Source organism: Brassica napus, chromosome C5, assembly GCF_020379485.1.
Source record: "Brassica napus cultivar Da-Ae chromosome C5, Da-Ae, whole genome shotgun sequence".
Lineage (NCBI taxonomy): Eukaryota > Viridiplantae > Streptophyta > Magnoliopsida > Brassicales > Brassicaceae > Brassica > Brassica napus.
This window is the reverse complement of record NC_063448.1, coordinates 43,881,952-43,894,330: the sequence shown is the minus strand read 5'-3', so window position 1 is coordinate 43,894,330 and position 12,379 is coordinate 43,881,952. Positions and strand designations below refer to the sequence as shown.

Here is a 12,379-nt window from a genome sequence, read left to right as displayed (position 1 = left end):
GAGAAAAAATGTAAGATGTAGATTCTTTCTGAACACTGCAGTTTATTTGCAGCTTCATGTTTCGAATCACATTCACTACAAAGTGCAAACATAGTAGACACTGAATGATGTAGCCACTTGTGGTTTTTAAGTGAGAATTTTCGTGAACTTAGAACATACTGTCCAAGTCTCATACCATAAAGATTTGGAAAATTAGTACTGTATTGTACAGAAGACATGTCTCCACTTCAAACTAAGAGGCCCATAGGTAAAGAAGATATAAGAAGACTTGACAAAAATGTGGACAGTGAAAGAAAATGTGTACTTGAATCAATAACTATATACATAATCATACTATAATCTTAGACAACTTGCACATAAACCTTAATGTACTCTAAGCCAAAAGCTGAACAAGACATAAAATAAACTGCATTCTTACAAACTATACAAAACAAACTTTTCATGTCTCTTTATAAGACCTATGCAAAGAAAGAAAGAGTTTTGGTTGATCTGTGTTTTGAGATCATGGGAGAAGGCTAGCAGAAGACTCGTCTCCATGTTCTTCATCCAACTGGGACTCTGTTTGAACTCCTAAAACCTGTCTTCTTGGATCCTCTGGGATGAATCTCGCCCATCGTTTCTCCTTCACGAGTTCTAAGAACGGGTACAAGCAGAACCCGACGACGATGATCACACCACTGATTAAAAACGTCTTTGGAGCGGCCAAAACCATCACAAGAATCACAAGCAAAGAAGGAGGCAAACACAGCAATAAAGTTCCAAAGGTGTTTAATGGAATTCTATAAGGTCGGTTAAGATCCGGTTTCTTGATCCTTAGCTTCACAAAGGCTGCGAACTCAAGAAGCATTCCTAAAGCGTACAAGAAGTTCAGAAACTCTATGATCTCTTGAAAGCTCAACCACGACCAGAATATGACTCCTGTATGAGAGATGTCAATCCAAGTCCCACATTGGAAGTTTAGACAAGAAGTGTCTAATATATAAAGAGATGTCTAACTCTAATTAGTACGAGGCCTTTTGGGAAGGAAACCAAAATTAAAAACCATGCGGGCTTGCCTAAGACCCAAAATGGACAATATCGTACTAATCAGATAATATAGAGTTGGACATGATTTTAATAAATCCCAACAATTGGTATCAGAACGGTTTGACAAAAAAATCTGCAAGAAGACCAAAACACCATTCGAGTAGGAATGGGGACTCTTCAAGGTGAAAAGGGAGGTTCGGCAGAGATTAGTCAAAAAGATCCTGTAAGTTCCTCCGTGGAAAGGGAGCATCTTTAAAGCACCTCAAAGTAACCTTGCGACTAAGGGTGTCGAATGTCGAAGATGCGACAAGGCACCGAGATGATTCGCTAGAGGAAAGGACACAAGGTGTGTAGTCCTTGACTTGAGGGGGAGAATGAGAGATGTCAATCAAAGTCCCACATTGGAAGTTTAGACAAGAAGTGTCTAATATATAAAGAGATGTCTAACTCTAATTAGTACGAGGCATTTTGGGAAGGAAACCAAAAATAAAAACCATGCGGGCTTGTCTAAGGCCCAAAGTGGACAATATCGTACTAATCAGATAATATAGAGTTGGACATGAGTTTAATAAATCCCAACACTGTAGCTGAGCACAGGATACTGATCGTTGGTGTACCATACTTTGACTTGTGGCCACTCACAATGAACGTTAAACAGAGTTCTACAAAGGCGTGATTAGTCCTGCGCATATTATCCAACCTGAACTAAACTGAAAACCAAGACTGGACCCGAATTGAAAATTACAAAAACCAAAGGGTTCCTACTTAACAAATATATTTGTTATTTTTAATTTTAAAATAATTCTACATAAAAATATCATTTATAAATCGACAATTATTAAAACCCGAATTACCCAATTTTCCAGTTTTTCCGTGTTTTACTAGGGTTTTCTAGTTTTTTTTTTTTGTTTTTTCGGTTTTAAACCCGAACCATTTAGAGTCCGGTTATGTTTCGGGTTTTGTAATAAAATAGAAACCCGACCCCGACATTATCCGAAAATACATTATAATCCGGCTATGTTTTGGGTTCCTAAACGGGTTCTATATACCCAACCCAAATATCCCAATCCGAACAGGAAACCCGATGCCCAGCACTAGGCAATGATTCATACCCAAAACACAGTCTTACGTACTAACTAACCTCTGGGCGAAAAACGCAGGGAGCATCCCAATCTCGCTCATACCAAGAAGCTGGAACGCATCACTACTCATCTCAGCTTCAAACAATCCTAGATTCGACATTGCAGCAGCAGCTTGTATCCATCCCTTGAGCCAAACACCTCCAATAAGCATCCCAACCTCAGCAAAATACCCATCACTCCACTCACCCGAAGAAGACTCGCTCAAAGCTCCAGTCCCTGCCGTAAGTGGGATCAAATACGACCCCATCACCAACAAAACCGCTCCAAACAAAGCCTTTGGAAACGTCTCCCCAGGGCTCTCAACTTCTCCTGCAAGAGTACTAGCCTTGTCCCAATAGTTCAGATTCCAAAACATTGTATTGAAGTACCCTCTCCAGTTAACTTTCTTGAAATCCACAAACAGCCAACGCTGAGGTCTGATCCTAGGAACCGCAAGCAAAGCCATTACAAGAAAAGGGCAGAGCGAGAAAACCGCTAACAGAACAGCTGAAAAGCCGACGATATGCAACCCTCTGTAGTTCAAGTACGTCAGTGAGAAGGTAATGCCTAACAGAGCAGGTACACGAGCAGCTACATGGTCCAAAACAGGGAAGGAATGTTTCAGGTAATCAAGAAACAGAACAGGGTAGAGAGCATTGTCCATTACACCACTGAACCATTTCCAAAACCCTTCTTGGAATCCCCAGAAGGGACCAAACGCTGAAGAGATCCAAACCACGTAGCCACCGTTCTCAGGGAAGCTTGTCGCGAGCTCTGCTGTGATCAGAGCTTCGGGTATGCTCCAGATAAGAGGCAAGATCAAGAAGCCTAGAAGGGCTAAGAGAGGACCCCCACCTGATTTAACAGAGTCCTCCACACCAAAAGGGCCACCAGAAACTTCATAGAATATTAGAAATACTAGAGGCAATAGTGTCAGCTTTGGACTTGGTTTTGTCTTGGCAACATTTTCATCGTTTGCGGTTGCCTCTTCACCCATCAGACAAATGCCACCGATAGATTGTCTTGACAAGTCTAGGTGATTCTGTGGAACACAATAAGATCAACAATTTAAAGAGTTTATTCTATAAAAATGAAGTCTTTACCGGAGAAAATAACAAAACAAGAGCCTTTAAGATATTCTGTTCAGAAAACAGAGGATTGGCAAAAACAGATTCAAGTAGAGAATCTAAGCCTTGAAGGGTATCTCTTTCTCTATCCGTTTCTGTGATGAACCCCAGAAATAGATGGAGAGAAAGAAGATGGGAATTGATTGTAAAGATTCAGCTTTGCTTCTCAGATTCAAGATTGGATGTGACGTTGGATTTGAAGAATCTTGTAGAATCGTTTTTGGACCTGTTGTGGGAATTACATTACATTAAAGGCGCCACATGGCTCCTTCTATTACACTACTACGCCATCTATCAAACTTTTATGAGTTTATCTCTCTTTTGTCTTTTTCCTACGACAACTATCTCATCTCTCCTTCATTTGGTTGATAAAATAAGAATAAAATTACACTTAAGACTTACTTTTCTACTCTCTCTTTTCGTTTACAGGTACTTTAGACATATAAGGATAAAAACCAGCTCTACACACTCCCGTGTGATACTCTGTTCTGGATCCCGGAAAAGTCAGGGGTATACTCTACAAAAACAGGCTATGGCATTGGCATGATAGGCATCGGTACGAGCAACTCTGAGAATGATCCATTCAACTGGCTCAAGCATGTTTGGAATGTTAAAACTGCGCCGAAAATTAAGGATTTTCTCTGGAAGTTATTGAGAAAGGCGATCCCGGTTAGTGCAAACTTAGAGAAGAGAGGCATAGCAAGCTTTAACTGTAAAAAGTGTGATGGACAAGAAGACGATCTCCACGTCTTTCTCAAGTGCCCTCTAGCGGAGGAGGTATGGAGCATACTCCCGACAACACAAAAACCTTCAAGCTCCTTCGTATCAATCGCAGAGATAATAAAATAAGGGAGCAGCTTTGGCCCTTTACCACCTGTGGGAGTGACGTCCCCATTATGGCCATGGGCCCTTTGGAATCTGTGGAAGGCGAGAAATACTCTGATGTTTGAAAACAGAGCTTTCACAGCTAAGGAGATTGTGCTGAAGAGTATTAAGGATGGAGAAGAATGGTCTCAGGCTCAAACTATTAATGAGGTGCCAATACCTCGACTTACTTTTCTACTCTCTCTTTTCGTTTACAGGCACTTTAGACATATAGTCTACTTTCCAATGATGTATTGACTAAAAAATCCTTCTATTTTACCTAACTAAAAATAATCTCATCCGTTACAAATCTTCTCGTCTCCTCAACGTCAATAATATTTTTTTTTGTTTTCCTGAAAAAAATCTAAAAACTAAAGAAATAAAAAATATGTTTATGTCGGTGTTTTAGATTATCAATTTTTTGTTTTCCTGAAAAAAATCTAAAAACTAAAGAAATAAAAAATATGTTTATGTCGGTGTTTTAGATTATCAATTTTTTTAAAAAACCTAGAAGTCTCTCTTGACTAAAACAAATAGTCGTTAGCTTGTGTATCTACTCCAGTTGATTTCGCTCTCTCCGACGGTATGCACGGTGTCTTTGACGGTTGTTGGATGCGACTTGTACCAGATCTGTCTGCGGCGGAAATGTTGCAGGTTAGAAGACGGCGGTCTTATGGAGTTCCGGCGAACCGTGTGTAAAGCAATCTCTGGAGAAGTTGCCGTTTAGGAATTGATGGTGGATGGCGACAATCATTTTCACGAGATCTGTGGAGGAGAAGGAACTTAGCTTTGGATTATCCCCTCTGGAGTAGATCTAAAAGTATGAGCCTAACTAATCACATCGGTATTTGTGGTTGTGAACCACTCACCACTAACCACACAACCAATCACTGACCACACATCAATCTGGCAATCCATACAACATGAATATGTTACTAACCACTAACCACATGTAACAAAAAATACAAACACTCGCACCATGGGTACCTTAACCACAACAACTTAGTTACCAGACTTCTTATCTTTGTTTTTTTGTTTCTTGATGTTATTTTGTCGTGTAAAATTTTGCAAATTCCATTAATATTTGTTTTTGACCACAGCTGTCGTAAACAACTCTCATGCGTCTTGTGTTAATGTTTTTCACATCCATTATTCTATTGACCATGTTTTTTTATCCACAATTGATATATATTTTTACCAAATAAAAAAAAATTTATTTAATATATATTTGATATATATACATATGGATGTCGAAACAAAAAGAAAAAAATATGTTTATTTTATAGATATATTTATATATATATATTTATATATTCAATATAAAATATTGATGTATAAGATATGGGGTGTAAAAATTTTAACTAAATAAAAATATATTTTTATTACATATAGGAAACTAAAACTAACTAATGATACATAAAATAACTAGCTTTTTACTTTATACCTAACTAATAAAACAGAATCACGTTACTGAGAAGGCAATTTAGGCATGTAAAATTCTTAAAGCAAGAAAGAAGTATATCTCAAGCGAGAAGTATGTCAGGTCGTTAAAACCCAAGAAAAAGTAACTCCAGCCGTAAACTACTCAAATAAGAACAACTTATAACTTGGCTAGTATACGGCCTTAGGCCCCTAGGGATGTTAATTAGCCTGGGCGTTCGATTCTTCGGGTCGGGCTCAGGCCGGTTCCTTTCGGATTCAAGTTATTTAGGTCTTAAATATTTGGATCTAATATGTATTTGCAAAATTTTTGATTTAGGTTCGGGTCGGTTCTTCTTAGTCTGGATCGGTTCAGGTCTATAATTAAAATATCTGTAAAATTTATATATAATAGTTGAGTTTTTGCTCACTCCTCAGCGCGCCACGTCAACGTTTTGTGGGCTCCACTTTTAAAAAGTGTGAAAAAATGTCAAGTCCATAGCTCGAACCCGAGTTATTGAGATATAAACACCAACATTTATAACACTAAGCTAAATGATACTTTGTACATTGATGGCCTAACCTAATATATATTTATGAAGGTCGAAAGCTCTTGCTTCTTCGGCTTCCTCTGAGGGTCAGACCTACAAGTGTGTTATGAGTTTCTTTTTTAAATGAGATTCATCACATTATATGAAAAAAGCTTAAGTTTGCAATAATTACAGTTTTCCCATATTATAAATTGTTGTCGTTTAATATGAGTTTGAGTTCTTTTCATCATTTTCTCAAACAAGTCCGAGTTACAGAGTTGCATCGTGTGTCTGTTCGTAATCTATTTTTTCACCGGTGAACTCTTCATGTCCACATCTTAAATTGCTTGATCATAAATGTTCCTGATTTGTACCCCCTCTGTAAACCCTATATATATGATTCTCATCTTTGATGAACCCAATCTGTATCTCCACAAAACTCATTTATTCCTATTAGATTTAACCATCTTCTAAAAAATGTTTCTCTCTGCCTCTCCTGTTCCTCAAACCGGCGTCCTGGCGTCCGTCACTCAACCTTCGAGTCTCTCCGTCTTGGTCGTAGTAGTCAGAGCATAGCCTCTGGCTTCCTCGCTTCTGGGATTCCCTGAACTTCAAGAAAGACATGGAGTTTGTGGGAATCACGGTTCTCTTCCTTGATGAAAATGTAAGTTAATATTGGATCTATCACACTTATTTAACATAATTGTTTTAATTGATTTCCTGATTCTTTGTTGAATAATATTATTTGCAAATTTTGTGATTCATGAGTTTACTCCCGTCGGACGTGCTAATCATTACATGCCATCTTTGAAAGCAGGTTCCGTTGTGAAAGTCGATCATTTTGAGGTTGCTAGGTGCTCAAGCATGTACAAGATAACTGATCATCCATTCCTCATTCGTTTTATCTCACTAACCATTATTGCTGAAGTCATCACGGGTGCTCCTGAGATCAATCTCCAGTCAAGATTAGACTGTTCGAAATCTGCAAGTGATTGCGAACACAAACCTAGAACTCCCAGGTATATTATCATATTGCATCTGGGTTTATATTATGTTTCGATATCATAACTGATATTTAACCTCGCAGATGTGGTTGGACAAATCCGTTCTGTCTAGGGCTCTGACCCACCAAAGAAACAACTCGAGTCGTTATCCGTCTCCTCATTGATCCGTAAGAAACAATCAACCCATAATTTTCTTTATATTACTGTATATATTGTGCTAACATCAATAATCAAAAATATTTCATACCCAAGATTTGTGATCGTCTATTTATTTCCCTTACATATCAATCTAATTTTACACAAATCTTTATTTTACAGCCTAAAAAAAACCACAATAACCCAAACAATCAAAACACCAAAAACTAGAATCCAAAAAAAATGAATCATTAACGACCACCTCTCTTTCTGTCTAATCTTACAAATAAACTTCAAAACAAATATACCAAACTAATCAACTCAACTAAAACTCAACGACACATACATTGAGCCAACTAAACAAATACAAACTACATGGCCAGCTATTTAACAATTTACAAGCTTACTTTCGCGGATGCTTACGAAGAAGACGAAGATGACAACCTAGATCAGTGAAATTACCTAACCAAAAAAGCAAAGTAAGTTACAAACTCTGATAAATACAACTAACAATGATTTTTGTTTACATATTACCCATCAAATAAAAGAGAAACAAACACAACCACACCAGCAGATACAAGAGACAATCCCAACAGATACAAAGGCAACAACAACATCTCCACCTGCTCATTCCTCTTGTCTTATGAAAATAACTTACATGCTCAATGTCAACGGAACAATGCTATTGTCTTCTTATGATAAATACATATATTCGTTTTAAGGCCCAAATACTAATTATCACTTATTTTATAGTTATTTCTACAAGTCTTCATCTATTTGTTGTAAAGGTTCGGTAAAATCAACAAGTTTAAAAATAAAAAAACATATAACCAACATAATAAGAATAAAAAAAATTATTACTTAATACACACAACTTACACAACAAAACAGAGAAAAAATATCCAGAAACAAAAGGTATTCTCAACAACTTTAATATAATTTATGTAATCTCAAGAGTACAAGTAACAAATTAAAAAGACAAACAAACAATAAGTCTCAGTGACACAGCAAGCAACACCACGAACTATATTAATCACATTACTAACACAATTTAGTCCTTCACGAGTGGAGAACAATAGTGTATACACAGTTCATCATCACAACTCTAACCCTATAACAATAAAAAACTTGAAAAACAATGATAACCCAAAACGCAAAATTCACAGTTACAATAACCCTAACAAATATTGAGAAGAAACAAGAATTCTGTCCACAACTCCGCGCTTGCGCGGGGGCAATGCCCCTTGTATCCATAATTTTTAGGTTTGGATTGGGTATTTAGGATCTAAAAAGACATAAAATACCCAAACACCATCAAATTTAGTCAAAATCTGTCATATATATCTAAAAAGTTACAAAATAACTTAAAATAAACTATTAATAATTTAAAATAAAAAAATTTCAAACTCTAAATTTTACATTGAAATCTTCATATTACTTAAAAATATTACAAAAAATAATAAAGAATGTTAACAAAAGATATTTCAAATAAATCATAAAATAAAATATACAAAATAGAACACAAAAAATCATAGTTTTTTATATACATGTTTTTAACTCGGGCGTGAATAGGTTTTTATCGAGTAGAGTCTATTCGGATCAGTTTTTTCGACTACGAGTTTATTGGGCTGGGTTTTTCAGTTCTAATTCTTTCGGATACAATAATTTTGGATCCAATAAGTACTTGTAAATTTTTTTTTTTGATTTTGGACCTGATATTTTTGAATCGATTCCGGTCTGGGGTAGATAAAATGTCCAGGCGTCGGTCTGGCCTGACGAAGTTCAAAACTCTTAAAATCCTTAAATATTTTGGTTTGAGACTTTCTGAACTTACTCTCATTCGTGATCATCTCAGCCCGACTCTAATACAGATTTTTTTGCAATAACCAATCCCTAAAATAGATGATGAACTATTACGGAGAAGGAGTTCTCTAAAATGGAAAGGTATTGGTTTGATGCGTTTTGAGATTCTGCATACATATATGATTTGCTTAGAGAAGAAGTAGAGTAAAACGACTACTGAAAATCTGTATTAACCTCTTAAGTATTAGAGTTTTCGTACATAGTAATGTTAGAATAAAAAGAAACATACATTCGTGATCATCTGGTTCCTCTGTTTTGGAAATTAAGAGAAAAGGAAAAATAAATCAGATCAAGAATTCTACCACATAAACAATTTCCATTTTTAAAATTTTAAAACTTGTAAAATCTTTAGCTTAAATTAACTTCTTAAACCATATTTGAGAAGGAAAAAGGAGTTTTTGAAGCGGAATATGCCTCTTTGTAACGCATAAATAGTAACCTAACTTAGGCTGTAACTGGTAACTCATTTTAGGAATGAATGGAATAAATGGAATTGGAATTAATGAAATAAAATGGAATGGAATATAGATAATTTGAGGAATAATGGAATGATATATGTATTTATTTTTAATTATATTTAAATTAATCTATTCCATGCATTCCTTTCATTCCTCTACCTTTTTTATTATGAATAATTTTTAACCTGATTCACAAATTTTTTCAGTTATCCCACAGGAATTAATGGAATCAAATTTTTAATTTTTTCCACTTAACTGGTAAATTTTTTCTGGAATGCTCGTGAATGACTAATTTCATATGATTCCATTCATAAAAAATGCAATCTAGTTACAGCCTTAGTTGTCTCTATAAAAAGATAACTGGGCAAGTTAAATAAAAATCCCTAATTTTCTTTTTGCTTGAACAATGACAAGAATCTCTGATCTTTCACAAGATTTGATAGAGGAGATACTCTCTAGGCTACCGTTAACATCTCAGCGAGCGGCTAGTTCCACTTGCAAACAATGGAACGATTTATATAAAGACGAAAGTTGTACAAAGAAGCACCGTGGTAAAGCAGCTAACGATACCATGATGATCAGGGTGTGTAATTCTAGGGCTTGTTTAGTGAGCGTCGATCTCCAGGGAGCCCGTAAGCAAAAAAATGGCTTATTTGAGCTATCTACAGAGCCAATAGGTCAACTTAACCATATCACAGTATCTGACGTCTATCATTGTGATGGCTTATTGCTTTGCCTCCACAAAAAAGGTATGGTGAAGTCTGATTCCGTGGTATGGAACCCGTATTTGGGACAAGCCAGGTGGATCAAACCCAGCAAATTTTTCTCAAAGTTCGATAGGTATTGTCTCGGATACGACAACAAGAACAACCACAAAATCTTGAGGTTTTTGCACCATGACAATTATGGTACTACTGTTGAGCACGAAATATTCAATTTTAAGTCTGATTCATAGAGGGTTCTTCATCTCACTCCTGACTGGATTATACCATATAAGGGTCAAGGAGGCTTGTCTTTGAAAGGAAATACTTACTTTGTTGCTCGGGAAAGGCTTGGAATGAGAGAATATGTAATCTGTTTTGATTTTACAAGTGAGAGATTTAGACATTGCCTTGATCTGGAATCTAACTACGGTAATGGAGAAACTGTGATTCTATCTGCTGTTAAAGAAGAACAGCTTGCAGTGTTAATTTACCGCGTGGATACAAATGCGATTGAGATACGGATTACAAGAAAGATTGAGGCCAATGAGGTGTCGTGGAGAAATTTCTTAAAAGTTGATATGAAGCCGTTCATGCTCAGGGGAATGTTCTCGATGTCTCCTCCGTGTAGGAGTTTCTTCGTCGACGAGAAAAAGAAATTGGCATTGATTTGTGATAATCACTTCAGCAGAGCTTACATGATTGGAGAGGATAATTACTTCAAAATAGTTGCTCAAGGAAAAACTACACATTGGCCGGTTGTGTGTTCTTATGTTCCGAGTTTGGTGCAGATTCCGAAAGGTCCAGTACATGCACGAGGCAAAAGGAAAGTACGGGATTATTAGTCATTGTCTCTTTGTAGTTAACAAGACTTAAACATTGTTAGGCGGACTATATCAATTGCTTAGTGAAGAAGTAGAGAAAAATGACTATTGAAAAAGACAAAAAGTGTATTAACTCTTTAAGTTTTAGATTTTTTGTACATTGGAAAGTTTTAGAATTAAAAGAAACATGTTATAATCCAAGTGGGGATCGACCCATATCAGGCCCAAACCGTCTGGTCCATCAACTATCCATCCGGCTCATTCGCTAATGACTTAGGCGAATGAGAGTTTACATTTATCTATACTTGATGTTTATCCTTTTCCATATGTATTTAGGATAAGTACTATTTCCTATTCCTATTAGGAATAAGATTTCCTTTTCTCTTATGACGATCTAAATAAGACGGTCTAATACTTGTATAAATATAGACCTCTGGTCATGAATAATAATAAGTTTTCACACCATTTCTTTTATAACACGTTATCAGCACGATAGCCTCTAACCCTAAGCCCCCACGGAATTCCTTAAACTCAGCTGAATATCACAAAACCCTAATTCCGGCGGAACTTCAAAGAAATCGTTCTCCCAAACCGCGAGGACCCAGACAACGAGCAATATATCAAATTGAAGCCCTCGCCGAGACGAATCAGACGCTGCAAACCGCTTGTCGATCCGATCACTGACGCGCCGTCACGCTCTGCTACATTAGCTCTTTCTAGACGTGATCAAGTAAACCATGCGTTCTCCTTCTTCCCTGTTCGTGATCCGACCAAGCAAGCAGCCCGTCCGCAATCCGACTCGAAGAATGATCAGCTCGCGGCCTCCTTCTCTCTTTGGTGGTCCAAATCTACACTCCATAAGTTTCTAAAGGTAAAACTCAAAACTTAAAAGAACCTACACTGAATTTGGTTGATTGATAAAGATCTGAACCATTAAAATTTGAAGAACCCTAATCTAGGATAATAGAAACCCTAACATATGGAACTAAGTTTTGGTTAGATTGTTTTCCTGTTAAGTTGATAGATCAATGGTTGTTAGAGTTGCTAGAACATTGATTGATCAGTAAGGGCATTGAAACCCTAAATCTAAATTATATGATCCATTTCCTTTATGATGTTTTGAAAATCTGAAATATCAAAAACCTAAATCGATCTGACTGTTTTGATTGATTGATTTTGATGTATCTGAGGTTTAGATTGCTAGATTAAAACTTTGAATTATCTTTGATGATTGTTTGAGTAAATAGAACTGTTTAGAATCGAATTTGATCTTAAAATTGTTAAATTGCTGAAAACCCTAATTTTTC

General features: G+C 36.4%; 2 protein-coding genes across 2 annotated transcripts; one reads left to right on the top strand and one right to left on the bottom strand.

The window, feature by feature from the left end:
* Nucleotides 1-282: 282 nt before the first annotated feature.
* On the bottom strand, nt 283-3,618 carry LOC106377208 (probable polyamine transporter At3g19553). The gene is made up of 3 exons (XM_013817392.3): nt 2,164-3,618; nt 1,613-1,653; nt 283-923 (listed from the first exon to the last, which is right to left on the bottom strand). Exons 1-3 carry the CDS (start codon nt 3,142-3,144, stop codon nt 503-505), a joined length of 1,443 nt encoding a protein of 480 aa, XP_013672846.1. The 5' UTR covers nt 3,145-3,618; the 3' UTR covers nt 283-502.
* Nucleotides 3,619-9,953: 6,335 nt separating this feature from the next.
* Nucleotides 9,954-11,093, top strand: LOC106374019 (F-box protein At3g49510-like). The gene is made up of 3 exons (XM_013814125.1): nt 9,954-10,179; nt 10,297-10,432; nt 10,640-11,093. The coding sequence occupies exons 1-3, from the start codon at nt 9,954-9,956 to the stop codon at nt 11,091-11,093; spliced, it is 816 nt and encodes a 271-aa protein (XP_013669579.1).
* Nucleotides 11,094-12,379: the final 1,286 nt, after the last annotated feature.